General features: G+C 30.5%; 2 protein-coding genes across 3 annotated transcripts; both read left to right on the top strand.

Moving 5' to 3' along the window:
- The first annotated feature begins 767 nt into the window (after positions 1–767).
- Positions 768–5,093, top strand: LOC119631471 (adult enhancer factor 1). Of its 2 annotated transcripts, XM_038023703.1 has the most exons (4): positions 768–1,050; positions 1,127–1,213; positions 3,895–4,577; positions 4,935–5,093. In XM_038023703.1, the coding sequence occupies exons 2-4, from the start codon at positions 1,191–1,193 to the stop codon at positions 5,069–5,071; spliced, it is 843 nt and encodes a 280-aa protein (XP_037879631.1). In that variant the 5' UTR covers positions 768–1,050; positions 1,127–1,190; the 3' UTR covers positions 5,072–5,093. The 2 variants fall into 2 exon arrangements, with proteins under 2 accessions (XP_037879631.1, XP_037879630.1); XM_038023702.1 differs by lacking the exons at positions 768–1,050; positions 1,127–1,213 and having other exon boundaries at positions 3,636–4,577.
- Positions 5,067–6,347, top strand: LOC119631472 (signal transducer and activator of transcription C-like). Its single transcript, XM_038023707.1, has one exon. The coding sequence runs from the start codon at positions 5,081–5,083 to the stop codon at positions 5,720–5,722; it is 642 nt and encodes a 213-aa protein (XP_037879635.1). The 5' UTR covers positions 5,067–5,080; the 3' UTR covers positions 5,723–6,347.
- Positions 6,348–17,260: the final 10,913 nt, after the last annotated feature.

Here is a 17,260-nt window from a genome sequence, read left to right as displayed (position 1 = left end):
TACCTTTTTGAAAAAATAAATGCATTTGTTTACATTAAATAAATATAAAAATATTTTCTAAGACCTTAATAAGAGAAGTTATCATGTTTTACAACTTACCTTAACAACGTTATGATTACAAATTAATTTTTAAAGAGTTACTACCATCCTAAGTTAATTTTCAGCTTATCTATGCTATTTTTCAAAATAAATTTACTTTTCATTCTGCAGTTCCTTAAAATTCTTATTTTTCACCACTTGTAAAAGTATACACCAGCTGTCAAAGCACTACGAAGTGGATTGCATTTGCTTAATTAAAGGGAAAAAAACTCATTTAGTAGAGTTTCATTTACAAATTAGTAACGCCTAAAAAATTGGTTTTTGTATGAGAAATATTAGTTACAATTATACAGTTTACGATAGGTGAAATTTGGAAGTGCTTTTTAATGAACAATAAGTTTTATAATTATAACTGCATCGAGTAAGAATTGAAGTAAACATAATATTATTTTCAGAATAGTTTTTATATTAATTCAAAATCATACTTCGATTAGCAACCCTACGAAGAGATTATATATATTCGATATTTAAAAGCTTAGCAAAAGTGGAAAAGTGGTTTGCATCTCATTCTCGTATAGGTATTTTATTTTTATTTATTTAAAACCTAAACCAACTCTCAATTATATGCTCGATAAACTGATATAAGTCCTAAATTTAAGAATGGTTGTAGAACGTGGCAACTCTAAACAAACATACAACTTCAGCTATACGACAGAACTGTCAAAAGAAAACTGAGTTGTCCATAAGAAAGGAATAGGAAAAAAAAGTTGCTTTTGTTGTAATTTCCTTCTTATTTCTTTAAAGAAAATACATGGAACCGTGAAGAAAAGTTATTTAGATTATTTTCTTAAATAAATTAAAAGGGAATTTAATGAAAAATCTTTTTAAAATGGAGTGCTAAACTAAGCAAGAGCGCTTAAGGACAAAGCGCTACTTGAATAGCGACAGCCGAGGTAGGAAATGAGAAAAGAAAAAGTTGAAAAAATCCAATCTAAGGAGAACACAAAGACCGTAAGAAAAAATGCATTGATATTCGTAGAATTCATCGAATATTCTAAGCTGATTTAAAATCCTTGTTAACAAAAAGCAAAACGTTATTGGAGAGCGGCGGATAACGCGTATTTTAAAGTAGAACTGGTAGAGCGGTTTGAATGCAATTTAGGCAAGTGGTAAGGTAGGTCAAAGTTGAAACGTGAAATTATTTTAATATGAAAGTTTGCGTGTGCAAGCCAGTGGGTATGTTGTGTATGTTGTGTGTGTGTTTTATTTGCAAAGCGAGTGAAATGTTGATAAAGGAGAAAAATAAAATTTAACACGGGTGTGCCATGAATTCGTTACAAGATGTCTTATCTCTTTTAAAGGTGTACTTTCAATTGGCTTCTTTTTACTAAATTTAATCGAAAAATTCTAAATCCAACTTCCCTAGTATCCGTCAATGGCAAGTGAAATGTTATGCCTAACCTCAAAAAAAAAAAAAAAAAATTGCAAATTATAAAATTCATAAAACATGTACGTAAGAGTATTCACAAAGTTGTTGCTAGTGGTTAAAGCGGAAGCGAATAACATGCTGCACATATTTATTAATGCTGAAAGTACTGAAAAAGCTAGTTTCTGCTATTTTTCTTTTTTCTTTTTTTTTACGCTAATCTACAAAGTGGTAAATCTTGTTTTATCCAAAAGGTATGTTTCCTAAAGGTGATATATGTGAGAAAGATTACTGATGCCGTTCGCAAAAACATGTACTTAGCTTATTTAATATGAACTTGACCATTTCTTATCATCATAGTCAACACGGATTGTGATTGTGTCGTATTTAGTCAGAAAAGTTTTCAAACCCTTAAACCTTCAAAGCACATATTGCGCTTTTAACCGCCAGTGATTAACTTTCGCCGCTTCTTATAACTCGTACACAATTTAAGATGTTTTAAAAGACTAACTATATGTGTGTGCGTATGAAAAATAAACGTGTTATGTTGTATCAGGCATCAAACACACCACGCACGCATATACAAGAGATTGAAGAAAGACTCATTTAACTAACCATTTATTTGAATTTGTCACCAGTTGCTGGTATACGTAGTGACAATAAAAGTGCATGTGTGTGTGTGTTAGCCGGTGAATATGTGTGTGTATGTATTGGTTTGTATAGTACTTATTAAGAAAGGGGAAAAATTATGCAGAGATCGTGTTATATGAAAAGATCAACACGTTGGCATTTACATTAGAAGACGACAACAGAAACTAAATATTAATGTAGTTGTGAAGCACACAACCCTGCTAAATAACAGACATTTTAGTATCGAATTGTTTATTATATATATAAACCTATAAATCTATATGTATATAGTACCGTTCGAGTAATCGAAATTGTGCGTTCAATATTTTTTCTTTTATCGCGTTTATCTAAGCGTGGACACATGTTACACCAGCTGATGTTTGCTTGCTTTCTTTTCTCAATGCTAGATCGTCTCTGTCGCTTTCATCAAATCCGCCAAAAGTTTAGGTTGTTGTTTAGTTGTGATCTTTGTTTTTTTGCCTTATTATTTATTATACAGTTTCCGTTGTATAATCATAGACAAATCCTTCCACATAATATTAGTTTCAGTCTAATCCAAATGTTTATTAATAATAATTGGTGTTAATTCGTGTGCTCGTTTTCGTCGACTAATAGATGGAAAGCTTCAATTACAAAAAAAAAAAAAAAAAAAAAAACGATTTAGTGCAGTAAGGATCCTCAATCTGTGCATATGATGAAATAGCCAGGAAAGTGAAATTATTTATACGCAGAGAACCTGTTCCGAGCTAGCAAAATTTCATTCCGTAGTTTATGTTTTATGTTTCGTGTTTTTTAATATTAGCCTTTATAGGAATTTAATAGATTTGTAAATATTTAGCCGATATGAGCTGGTAGCGCAGGGAACATATCTTGGAAAGCCAAAAATTATGAATATATATTATCTTTGTTATTCTGCTTATTTTCTTATAAATTCAAGAATCTCTTAGCGTCACTATTACGCAACAAGGAGAATCTCTCCAAGAGCGCGTCTAGATGTGAGACGAAATAAAAAGTCGTACGTAAATATAATTGTTATGGTTAAGTGTAACCACATTTGTGGAAATCGAATATTCTATCGTGAATCAATACGTCTTCACTTCTGCACTATCATTCAATTAGTTGTTTGGACTTGTATGCGCGCAAGTACATGTTGTAATATAATAATTATACTTACTTAAGGTTTGCCTTTGTTCCAACATGACCTAATGGTAAAAGAAAATTCATTCCAAACTGACTATAACTTATCCCTTGTTTCCCTTTTCTTTTTTTTTTTTTTTTTTACGTATGTCCAAGGATTTTCAAAATCTTTCTACATTCATTCGACAATTCATTAGAAAGCTGATTATGTGCTCACAGATAATCGGTTATTTTATTTCTTTCAGATGTCGTCTCCTTGCGATGTCCATGTTTTTAAATTGCTCTCCTTCCATGGTCGTGTGTAAATGCTCGACACTCATTTGTTCTGATAACAAATGAAAATATAATTTTTAAAAAAGAATAAGTGAATTCAATCATTTCTCATTTTGTTGTTACTATAACAACAAAAACAACAAAAACATTTAATTTCAAAATATTTCATTTTAACTAAGAGAAAGAAAAACTTTGAATTTTTAGTCCGTCGTCAATATTAAAAGGTATAGTGTTTTTATCGTAATGCATATAAAAAGCCTGCAACATGCTCATGCTGCTGCTGCAGCGGCTTCAATGCCTAATTGCGAGATTGTTATTGTTTCTTCATCACCCAACCATAATAATAATAATAATAATAATAATAATAATAATAATAACAATGATAACAGTGGCACTAATGGTGGTAACACTCATCATCATCAACAGCAACAACAGCATCAGCAGCAACAGCAGCAAGGTTCCGCAGCTCATACACCATCTGAAATTCCAATACCATTTATGCATTTGGCTGGTGTCAGTGCCGAAGCTCACGCTGCCGCTCAGGCTGCAGCAATGGCCGCTGCTCAGGCGGCCGCTGTGCAGGCAGCAGCGGCCGAACAACAACAACAGCAGCAGCAACAATCGAATGGTGGTGGCAATACAGCATCATCCGGCACCACTCTGGCTCATCACCACGCCATATTGCAACAGCATCAGCTCGCACATTTAGTGGCCACTGCGGCACACAGTCCCGCGCTTTCTGAACAGCATTTTATTGCCCGTGAAGCTAACACTTTGACTAATGGTCATAACAGTACGCCTACGCCTACAACACCTGGACCTGAAAAGCCATTTCAATGCAATGTGTGCGAAAGGCGATTCCGCCAATTGAGTACACTAACCAATCACGTAAAGATTCATACCGGAGAGAAACCGTACAAATGTAATGTTTGTGATAAAACTTTTCGTCAGTCGTCCACTTTAACGAATCACCTGAAAATACATACCGGCGAGAAGCCATTCAATTGTACCTATTGCCCGAAAAATTTTCGTCAATTGAGCACACTGACGAATCATTTAAAAATACATACCGGTGAGTTACTGTCTCTATACATCTAATTAAACTATCACGATAGCGCAAAGTATATCTGACATTTCTTTTTTTTTTTAGAAAGTTATAAACATTAATTTACTTTCATTATTTTAGAAACTTAAGTTTGAACAACTTTGCAATTGCTTTTTGAGTATTTTTGAGTTCAATATTGAAAGATACGTACGCGTTTACCCTATCGATCCATAAAAGTTATAATTGCATAAAAGTTTAAAGCACAGATTTTTTGAAAACGAATTTCGGATTTCTCTAGTTTAATAGCAAAATTATTTTAAAGTATTTTATTATATAATATTCAAATTTTTTTTGATTTTCTATTTATTCCCGATTTGGTATTAGGTGAAAAACCGTTTGAATGTGCCGTCTGCAAGAAACAATTTCGTCAATCGAGTACACTTAATAATCACATAAAAATTCATGTTATGGATAAAGTTTATGTGCCCGTTAAGATCAAAACCGAAGAGGAGGAAGGATGACTAGAGGATATGATGGTGGTTGCTACAGGGGCCTCTTCCAATGGCTTACAACAACAACAACAACATCATCATCAGCATCAACAACTTATCACCCAACAACAACAACAGCAGCAGCAGCAACACCAACAGCATCAACAACAACAACAACAACAGCAGCAGCAGCAGCAGCAACAACAACATCATCGTCAAATTATCACCTCAACTTTGGCGCAGCACCAGCAACAATTACAAAACAATAATACAACAATTATAGCCACAACTGGCAATGGCTCTGCCACACCGTCCAATCTTGAAGCATTTTCTAATATAGCAACAGCTGCTCAAACACTTGAGTTGAGTTCGCTTAATGCCGCTCAACTGGTCGGTGGTACGTTAACACACGACGGTAATTTTGTAACTATGGGTGGTGTGGTGGTGGGTCGTTTACATCCAGCACCCGGTGTAGGTGGTACTAATGGTCATCATTTATTGCAACAACAATTACGAATACAAGCACCACATTTAGGCGTAATAAAAGTGGAGACATCACCCAATTCCACACCTGTCGAATACAATAACAATAGTTCGCATAACATAAGTGGTAGTGGGGTAACCGGCAACAGCAGTAACAGTAACACCAGTACACATCGCAGTAGCACAAACGAAGGATGAGTCCCTGACTATGAAATGCTTTTGGAATATATGCTCAATGAGGAATCCAGTACTAATGACAATTAGTTATTAAAAAACAAAAACAACTATCTGTTACTGTTAACTACGTAGATAGAATACTGGCTATCGTCCCTATCCACATACTATCTGCACATCTTCAAGCACTCTATTGTTATTGATTGTTGTTCAACAATTGTTGTTGTTAGTTGTTGTTACAATCGCAAAATAAATTAGTGGAAGAACTATAACGATAATAATTCCAAGCGCTATTGTTAATCAATGTTGTCAGCTATAAAGCAAGCAAGCAAGCAAGCAAGCAAGCATGCGAGCAAAAGTGAACTGCAGCTCCATAAAGAAAAATAGAAAAAGCCCATTAAAGTATCCTAAAAACAAATTGTGTTACTAATGTTTAAGCAGCTATCTATCGTTGAAAACATACACATACTTCCACACATATACATATATACACAAATATACATACATTTTGCACACATCTACCATAGTCTATAAATCAAAGCCAATCTAATCATCACTACAACATCAACGCCTTCACATTTTCGATCGTGGTGAAATTTTTTGGGAGGCGACGAAAAAAACTCAAATTACAATGGAAATATAAACCAATTTCTTTAGGTAATAAAGTTTTTCTCTTTAATTATTTAATATTAACATCTTTTTTAGTTTTAGCATATAAGAAAAATGGCAAAATTCATATAATTCATCGGTTATATTTTATTTATTTATTTATATATATATATATATATATATGTATGTATGTATATATATATATGTATTTTTTTCTTTCTTGCTTTTATTATATATATATATTATATATATATATATATATATATTTTTTTTTTTTTTTTTAATATATATATATATTTATATATATATGTATGGCCTAACTGGATTCGTTCTCTTTTGGACAAAAAGTTTCAGAAACTCGCGTTTTTTAAACAATTTAATTATTTTTAAGAATTTTCATAATTTACGTATTTTCACGTAAGAAATGACAACCTTTATATCTCCTAACTTGGTGATAAAAAAAAGCAAAATCTAAAGCCTTCAAAGAAAGTAAATATGAAATTGGAAAACCATTTCCTGTATATATATATAGAAAATTTGTATATCCTTTCTGACCAAGGCAATGCTTTCATGCAGAGTAAACTTTAACATTGCAACATAAAAAAGCATCGATTTCTTAGGAAATGCAATTGTGGTAAGCCGCGCTTAACAATAGCTGGCTATTTAAAGAAATAAAGCGGCAGCTTAAGGTGTTCGCATTTGATTGTTGCCGTGGGCCCGTAGTAGTATATTTTATAAGTAACTAACTGCCTCTAAAGTCGATTCCGTTGTTAACTCAGAATGACTTTTGTTGGCTTATGAAGACGTTTAAAATCAAGGAAATGATTACAGATAAATTAAAATAATTTTAAATCAAAAAAAAAAAAAAAAAAAAAAAATTTAAAAACAAGAATGAATTTTTTGAAGGATTTAAAGTAAATTACTTTTTGCTCCTTTTGGTCGTTAATCCATAGTGCATTAATTATATCATCTGTCGGTAAAATGTAAAATTCGTTGCAAAAATTATTATTGATTAGATCTTCTTTAGCAAGAGTCGCAAGAGCTGCTATGCTACAACTCCTCTCTTAATGTGTTCTTGAAATTAGCAAAACATTTAAGTTGAAGAGAGTGTGTAAGTTCTATTAAATTGAGTTATCATTATTTGCTTTCTGACCAGAACTACCGATGACGTACTGATGTAGCGAAGCCAGTTTTTTGTATTTCGTTTAAAAGTATGTCAGGCTGACTATGGTTTCGGGTGCTTTCCAAGCAACGAGTTTTCGTTTTCTTTTTTGTTGTTAAAATAATAATATATATAATATATACATATATATATGTATATTAAAAAAAGATGAAATTATCAAAAAAAGTAAATAAAAATTCATGTAATTCTTTTGCAGCTTTATGTTCATGTAATAAACAGTTAAGACCAAAAGTCTTTAATAAATGTCTAAAAAAATTGTTTTTAAAACAGTTTTTTTTTTTTTTTTTTTTTTTTTATAATTTAATAATTTTCTTCTTTTTTTTTCTTTGCACTATTTCTTCATTTTTTAAATATAAGGAGAAAAAAAAGTCCACTTTGTCAGAACTATTAGTTTTAAAGTTTTTAAATAAATAGATTACCGTAGCTAAGGGACATAACGACGTACTTCGAGATATGTGAAAAATCTGCATATATTATACCTTAGAAGTTCGAAGAGAAACGAACAATGTTTAAAACCAATTGCTTTTTGTTATAACGGGATTTGCTTATAGAGTGGTCAAGAACGGCATGATGGCATTCAGTATCAGACAGAGTAAGGAAATAACTGAAATGTATATGTAAAAATGATATATTTATGCGGTTTTGTCCATTGGTTGCGATTTGAAAAATTCAAGAAATAAAATGAGGAAAAAGTTGAAGAAAACAAAGGAATGTTAAATACTGTTGCTTAACTATGTAGAGTTAATTAATTTATAATACATTTAAATAATAAGTAAAACAAGTCAAAATAATTTAAAAAAAAATAAATAAATAAATGAAAATGAAATATTGTAAAAAAAGCAAACATATTTAGATCATCAGTTAGTTACACTACGTTTTTATTAAAAATTTCCGTTTCTTGAAAAGAAAAAAGTTTTTTGTTTTAGTTCCAAAAAAAATTTCATGCACATTATTTTCATTCTTATGGTTTAAAAATTGTTTAAATTTGTTACTTGAACAGTTTTCCCTTGCTTGGCTTTAAGAAAGTGAAACAAAACAAAAGAAAAATGTTTTACATTATAAATAAATTGTTGTAAAATATATTTAATAGATAAATTTTTTACGTTTTTCATAAAAGATTTACTTAAGCTATGTTTTTTAATCTTGTTTATAACTTTGAAAAAACTAAAAAAAAAAAAAAAGAAATTTTTTTGCGTTATATAAAAGAAATTTTTCTTCTTTTATGAATTTTGCGTTTTTATGTCTTACAAAATTTTAGCCCATTGATTTAACTGAGCTAGAATGTATTTTTTCCGGACTTCTCGCACGGAATCGTTTGTTTGTTTGTTTTTTTTTTTTTTTATATTATGTAAATAAGCCTCCACTTCTACAAATGATTGTTGCAGTAGTTGTACTTTTGAAATATGAAAGACTTTTTCTCAACTTGTAGTTTATTGAAGTCGTCGTAAGTTGAAAATTGAAAATTCATTTTGTTTATTAGTTTTCATTTTTGAAGAGATATAAGAAAGTACACCTTCAAGTTTTTCTGTTTCAGAAAATGTCTTTTATATATGTAAGTTGTTTTTGCATGGTTTCAAGCTGCGTGATTTCGAAATCTGAACTCTGAAATCTGACTGTTTTTACTTGATTTTGAAATTATGAATTATGAAAATTGCCAACTTTTTGCCTTTTTAAAGAACATCTTAACTTTTTCGTATCCTTGGAAAGACAACAAAATTATTGTATACAAGTGTAACTTGTACATCAGGAGTTATATATATGAAAAAAATCGTAATTGCAAATTGTGTGACAGTCGGTCGTTGTCTATTGGCACAAAAACATGACTTATTTGTTTATTTATTTATTTTTGTTTTTTTTTAATTTCTTTTTCTTTCTTTCTTTCTCTCTCTCTCTCTCTCCCTATCAATTGCTGATTAAAATAATTTAAATCATTTCGAACCGTAAGTCGGAAGTTACAAGTTGGAAATTTAAAACACAGCTATTGATTTTCAATTTACAAAATTTTGCTTTTCGAAACGACTATTTCAATTCTCTTTTTTTCAACTCACAAATTTGATTTTTCCAAATCTTTTTTTTGTTAATTTTCATATCAAAATTTTTTGCGTTTTCACTGAAATCCGATTTAAATCTCAAGGCTTTTAGGGATATTTTATTATATACAATAGTTTCATATATTATGAAAACAAGTTCAGAGGCCGGTATAAAGTTGTCGATATCGATAGCTTTCGAATTTCGGCTCACTGATTTGATTTGCGTGCCAACGACCTATATGACTTTTATGTATTTTGGAAACGATTATATATATATATATGTAAATGACTATATATAAAAAAGTTTATGGAGAGACTAAATGAAATTCTTTTGAAATTGCGATCCGTCATATTAGAGGAATGCAGTCTAAATGAATTTAAATTAAGTAGAGCTCTTTTCTTCACATTAATATTGAAAAAGTCTATTGAAAAGCGGGAAGAAGCTTCGCAGTAGTGGGAAACAACCTTATCTTATGGATTTTACAACAATGAAGTTTTTTAAAGTGTTTGTGTAGTTATTTGTAGTTACAAGGATTATTATGTTAACTTGTATCTATTATTTATTACATTTTTTATAAAAGAAGTTTACTTTCAGTACTTTCACTTGCCTTCACTTATTTTATTTATTTATTTATTTTTTTTTTTTAAGAAAATGTTAATATTACTAAATTAGATAGCAATTGAAATAAATGAAAAATTTGGAATTGAAATTGTAGCAGCAAACATAATCTTGGAGTAAAGCGACAGATCGGATTTACTAAAATCGAGCATTGAAAGAAGAATTGAAGCAATCCTTGAAAAAGCCAATATTTTTAATAAAACTTTTTTTATCCACAACCAATAGGGCACTTGTTATTTCGTCTTAAACCGTTAAAAATAACGTACATAAGAGACCGTGAAATGTTCGCATATAAATAGATATTTTTGATCAATATAAATCCCTGAACTGCTTTAAGTATGCTCGTCTATTGACCGCTGGTTGTACAAACGATGCTATATAGATATGAAGCTTAACTATGTATTTGGTCAATGACCATAGACAAAATTTCGAAATGATGGGAATTATTGTAAGTTATAACCTAATGTAGATTCTGGTTAAAAATTGTAAAGCAAGAAAGATTCTTGCTGATCGAGTGATGAACAAGTCAAGAACTTAACAAAAATTCTGGCCAATTTTTATATATTATATTAATTTAAAGCCAGGATTTTTGTTCCAAGACGAGTATAACTTCGGTTCAACATTGTTTTTGAACTTAACAGTTTAATTGGAAAATAGTTTTAATCGTTTAATGAATTGCGTTAACGTTGTAATTCAGATTCGTCCTATGAGAAATTTGTGTTTCTGATTGACTTTCAATCATTTCGAGTTCATAGTACGCATTTATCTGAATGTGAATTAAAGATTTATAGGAATTTGAGAAGGCATATAATCTAAATCGAAATCAATGATGGTAGGTGTTGAGGTGTGTTGTCAAAGTAGGATTCATTTCAAGGCGAGAATATAAGTTTACAGATGAATATTTGAATTTGGGTCAAAACATTAATTAAAATGAAACAACGAACAGAAAAAGTGCAAATCCATCTATAAGTTTTAAATAATGCCTTATGGATGATGGGTGGCCAAAACTCATTCCAATGAATGTAACTTTCTTACTAATCAGTAATAACTTCATATACCGATTAAATATTGATTTCAAATTTGCTATTAACAGGGACCACAGTAACGAAGGAAGGAATTTTGCACAGTCTGTTGGCTAATTAAATTAGGCTAAAAAGCAATTGATATAAGCAGGCGTAACAGTAGAAAATATAAATCGACTATTTAGGTTTTTGTTTTACATTTTTATTTCTAATGCGTGCCAGTTTTAAGAAATAGTTCCTAGACTTGACTTTCATTTAATTATTATGTCAATACGAAATTTTTTTTTCAATTTTTCAAATAACTCTGTTTTAATAGAATTGTATACGAATAACAATTAAAACCCATTTTTTTTTTTAGATAATAAGATTACAGTTAAAATCAATAAAAATTAAAAAAAAAAAAAAAAAAAAAAACAATTTAAAAAAAAAAAAAGATATAAATTTATAAAATAAAAATATATATATAATATATATATATATATATATATATATACTTATGTGTATATATATATATATAAATCTATATATAAGGATTGTTAAAAAAAAATATAACATAAATAAAATAGAAAAAACGAAGGGCTTTTTTCATTGAATGACAAAGAATAAAAAAAAAAATTAATAAATAAAATTGCATTTAGTAATTAGTTAACGTTAAAAGAGATTTCCTTTTTTGTTTTTGAATTCCAATATATTGCACTTACCTTTATACAGGGGCCGTATTTAAAAAAAAAAAAAAAAAAAAAAAAAAATGGAAACGAAAAAACGCTTCTTCAAGTTTAGATTTTTGATACAAATTGTTATAAACAATTTAATTATTTTGTAGATACAAGAAAACTTTACAACGATTATAATTTTTTTTTTCGTTTTTTTTTTTTTTTATATAATTCAAGTACATTCGTTTTATTTCTTTTTCTTTTTTTTTTTTTTTTTCTTTTTTTTTAAAAAGTAATTAATGAAAGTTATGTAAACAAAAACAAAAAACGTAGTGAGATAGTTTTTAGATAAAATTTCAGTTTTTATTATTAGGTTATAACAATTGTCTTAATATAAACAATAATGACAACAAAAATCATACATAACTATAGTTGCTGTGTAAATGTGTATTTAAGAAAATATAATAATAATTAAAAATAAAATGCAGGCATATATTAAAATAAAAAGAAGAAAAAAATTATATGTAAAAAATAAAAACAAAAAAAAAAAAAAAATTCTATAAATTATCAATTAAATGTGCTGTGTTTATAACACACATACAAGAACATACATACATATATTTTGTTAGTGATGGTCTTAGTACCTTAAAGGGTAAAAAAAAAAAAAAAAAAATACATGAAATAGAACACAACTTGATATCAAAACGAACTCAATTGTTAAATAAACGAGCAAAGAAAATATTTAAATGATAAAAAGTAAAGGACAACAAAATTATTAAAATTCACAATTTTAATGGATTCCACCTGAGTGCTGAGTAAATAATTTCGTTATCTTTGCCCATAAGTGCTTATTCATTACAAAATCGAAGTGAAATCGAATAGAAGGCACACACACACACACACACACACACACAATTGCGAAAATCAAACATATATCTTGGTAAGACGCAAGGTCGTCGAAACTATGCTCCATGTTTTAACATTCTTTATACGCTTGACATATACTTTTAATAGACTGAAGACATCGTTATTCTGTCCTGAAAAAAAAAAAAAATGTGTATTGTGAAGGGAAAATTTCAAGTTTATTTTCTATTCCAAGCCATACAAGATTTTTACATTTTCTTAAAGCGAAGGATGTAGACGCATAGATAAGTCATAGACATACATACACAACATACTTTTGAAAAAGCTCCGCAGTCTAGGATCGCCAACTATTCCGCTACTCGGTATCCTTATGCGTAGTTTAGGGAAGCGACCGTGAGCTTAAGATAGCTAATGAAGAGTTACATTTTTGCGAAAATATTAAGGATCGTCAAAGGCATTGATTCGCCAATGCCAGCCTAGAACTCAAGTTATCTTCTCTGTTATCTTCTCGAAATAATATGACAGCGGGTGAAAAGGGAAAAGACGGACGTTTGTGTCAATCTAGAAAATTTGTGTAAAAAAATGCACTTAACTCGGAAAATAACTGTTGCTTTCATATCGAACCAGTAAGTTATCTCGCTTGCTACCTTGAAATGTTTCATATGCTTACGTCAGACTCCTTTCGCTAGGATATTTTCTGGGAAGTTCTTAGTATTGGTTCTGCAATGTTAGTTAGTCCGGCTGCAACAATGACCACTAGCTCGCTGATATCGATGCCGCGTCAAAGCTTATCGGAGTTAGAGGTCACGGAATAAGCCTTGTTAAAAAAAACGAATGAGAACTAAATTTTTAAACTCTACAATATAGGGTGGGCGCGGCTGATTTTTTCCATTTTCAGCATAAAAGGGAAGATTTATATATGGTGTATGTATAATACTTTTACGAAAATTGCTTCTTTTTTTTTTTATTCAATTGCAAGCTTGCGTAAGTTTTGGGATCATCTTTATTAAAAAATAGCGAATTATTTCGTTAATTGTGGGTGCGTCACGTTTGAACTATTTTTTAGATTTGCGTTTCAGTTTTAGGTCAATATTTATTATAGGCCTACAAACTTAGTTTCTCAGCTACTTTGGGCGTGTCATGTATGACAATCAATTAAGAAGACTTTTCTTTTTATCTCAACAATGCTTCAACAATAGATGACCTTCCGGCAAAGGGTAAATTGGTTCAGAAAGCTGAAAGTCTAGAATATATATCTGCTTAATAGAGACTGTTGCGCTATGTCAAACGAGAAGTTTGATAATTTATAGAAGCCCATCTGTATAAATTGCATAAGCATAAAAGTCGTGTAATAACTTTAATATAAACGCAAACAGAGACGTGCTTTTCATGTATTTCGCTTCTTATTGCACATTAATGAAAGGCAATACGCAAACCTGTATTTGGTCGTTACTTAGATTTTCTTCTCTAACCTTCATTCGGATCGAGAAGACTGCTCCCATTTAGGCGGCATTTTTAGCGGGTTCCAATCGTCATGGTTTACAGAAATTACATATAAACATCAATCGATAAACTCTCTCCAAAATCCTACGGAAATGTGGAATGTTAAATAAACCCGATAGACGTTTCGATGTATTAGAAAAAAAAAAAAATTAAATTTAATTTGTAAAACGATCAAATGGTTACAAAAGATGAACTGCATCCTCATCCGATGGTAGCGGAAAGTAATTGTCTAGTATGAGTCGCTGAAAGTGCTTTAGGATAAATTTAAAGAAGTAGGCATCAAAGAGGCCGTGTTCGATGGCTGCAACTCATGTACAAACGAGACTTTTATGCGAGCAAGTCAAGAAAGTGCTTATGAAAGCCCACCGACGTCATCAAGAGAACACTGAACGAGCAGATAGTTAATACTATTGAAGATCATGGCACTTCTGAAAATATAAGTGCATAGACTATTATTAGCCGTCTTCCGTAATACTTATAAAGTTCCAGACTGTTGCCTATTCCAAAACATGGAGACATAATGGGTTATAAATGAATCATTGTATACATGTGCATACATATATATATATTAAAAAGCATGTGAATTATTAGTGCATTTAAAAGTTGCAGAAAGCGTTTATCATATACATATATACATGCTGCAGAATGTAAAAATTGTAAGGGACTTATCTATAAGTTGCAAGAGGCAATATCTACATTTACAAGAAACGGTGCACAAAAGCAGAGCGAATCTGTAAAAAACAACAGCACGCGATAAAGTCACTATTAATATAATAATCGATTCATATACTGGAACTGACACTTTCAATCTAAATGCAACTTCGAGGCTTTACTCTGAGTGTTGCAAACGTTTTGACAAAATGAAAATACCTCCCATCCTTCGGAAACGGATATGAATATCATAAAAATAATAATAATAATAATAATAATAATAATAGTATGGCCTTTCGCCATAGCCAGCAGTTTGTATAGTAGAGGAGCAAAACTTACAGAACATGGCGGGTTATATTTCGATATGCTTCAACTGCTCTGTGGTAATAGATAATAATAAAATCAAAAATAGAAATAGATATTTATGGGCGTAAAATTTAGCATTAAAAATAGTGGTTTTCACTTAAATTCACGCTATTTATCTATTAATTAATCGGTATCTGAAGGAGGTTTAAAAATCTCTTACCAAATATTTTATTAATTCAATAAAAGATTAAATATATTTGGTGATTGATAAAATACATCAAATTAATTTAAATCAGTAGTAGTGGTAGTAGTCATACTGTAGATTGTATTTTGATCATAATTCATGCAAGTATGGTTACTAGTCATATCGTAGATGGTATTAGTGTGGTTCGTAGTCATATTGTAGATGGTATTTTGATCATAATTTATGCAAAAATTGTTGAGTTGTTTTGTAAACAACAAAAAAAAAAAAGAAAAAAAACCGCTAACGGATTTCAGAGAGAAATTTAAAGCAAATGAAAGCATTTAAGAAGTGTGTTTGACGCAATCAGGCAACTGTAACTGCAAGTTTTAAATACTTGTAGATAGTCCCGCAGATAAAGCAGTTATCGAAATCGTACCGAAGATATAATTATACTAAATAAATGAACTGAAGTGTCAAACTGAAATTAATTTCTACTTGCTTTTACTCTTCAAAATTTCCAAAAAGACGCAAACTTTAATTAATTAAAAATAATTTCATTTACGCATAAGAATTGATTTGTGTTTCTAGTGGCAACACTTCTCATCTCGCGAGATTATTTGAGTTATTTGACAGTGTTGTATCGTACATCACACAAATTCCTTGCCACTAACTCTTCTGGATGAATCCAATGGTGAAGATATTGGTTAAGAAATCGATTTTCTCTACTTATTACTTAAGTTATTCCAATGAATTTTCCAAGTATTTATAATCTCATTTCATTCATTTATACATTATGTCTGTACAGTTATATTATTTCTATTGAGGGACAACTTTTCTCATCTTCTACCATCATCCATCTATCACCTTTACTTATAATCTGTTTGGATAGATTGTAGATTAAATATCTAATTTAAAAAATGTATGCGACAATGGGAGTCACTTCAATCATTCTTCGAAAGAAACCCATATGGTACAAACGCTTTCATATCAAAAGATGCGGATTGAATCGAATATCATGTTTTCTTGTTCTATAGGCCTAGACACAAAAATAAAAGCACCGCAGAAGTAAACGGAAAAATCTGAGACCGTACTAACAATATTATGAAACCTCAAGACCATACGAAGTATTCATGAAGTGGAGAGAAGGAAACACAAATGAGGAAAGTTGCTGCAAATCTAACGACTGGTCTTACTATGCAAAAATGGAAAGAGGCAGAAAATGTACTGTGTGGCTGAGATTTGGAGAATTTCGCTACTGGCAGCGAGACACTTTCAATTGTAAGTATATCACCCTCTTCCAACAATAAGATATCCATCCCTCATCCAATAAGGCAACTAACATTTTCCTTCATCGACCACGAATTCCAAAACCCCAGCGTGTGAATGCCGACCTGTTTTATTGTTTATCAATTTGAATTACTTTGGATACTCAACGTTTAAGCGAGTTAATGTATCCAAACCCCAAGGAGGCATAACTACTGCAACGTATTTTAAAAGCGTTCTCATACAATTTCAGTCTCTTAATTTTTTTCAGACTTACTTTTACCACCATTCTCTACATCTCTCTGCTCGTTACTGAAAAACATTTGTAAGACGCCTTGAAGGTTCGGCCTGTCGCCGGGAACATCATATTGAAACCACTAAATTGAAACTAACTGTTTAGTGTTTTGGAAAATACGCGAACTGAACTTACTTAATTTTACAAGTTAGCCTAAAAGTAGGCTGTCATAATTTTTTTTTTTTATTATCAAATTAAACAAAACAGTAGCTAAATTTTCTGCTAATTTACAGAAAGAATGAATATCTTTAACAGATTTCGTGAGTTACAAAGCTCTTTTAACAGATTTCTTGAGTTACAAAACTCTTTTAACAGATTTCGTGAGTTACAAATCTCTTTTAACAGATTTCGTGAGTTACAAAGCTCTTTTAACAGATTTC

The sequence above is a fragment of the Glossina fuscipes genome, unplaced genomic scaffold (genome assembly GCF_014805625.2).
Source record: "Glossina fuscipes isolate IAEA_lab_2018 unplaced genomic scaffold, Yale_Gfus_2 1, whole genome shotgun sequence".
NCBI lineage: Eukaryota > Metazoa > Arthropoda > Insecta > Diptera > Glossinidae > Glossina > Glossina fuscipes.
Note: the sequence above shows the minus strand (reverse complement) of the source record. Positions and strands in the feature narration are given on the sequence as shown.

Bases quoted from the DNA above. Each gene is read 5' to 3' on its own strand.
- LOC119631472 (XM_038023707.1), top strand. From the start codon at position 5,081: ATGATGGTGGTTGCTACAGGGGCCTCTTCCAATGGCTTACAACAACAA.
- LOC119631471 (XM_038023702.1), top strand. From the start codon at position 3,749: ATGCATATAAAAAGCCTGCAACATGCTCATGCTGCTGCTGCAGCGGCT. The intron at 4,578-4,934 runs GTGAGTTACTGT...ATTTGGTATTAG, and splicing joins TCATTTAAAAATACATACCG to GTGAAAAACCGTTTGAATGT.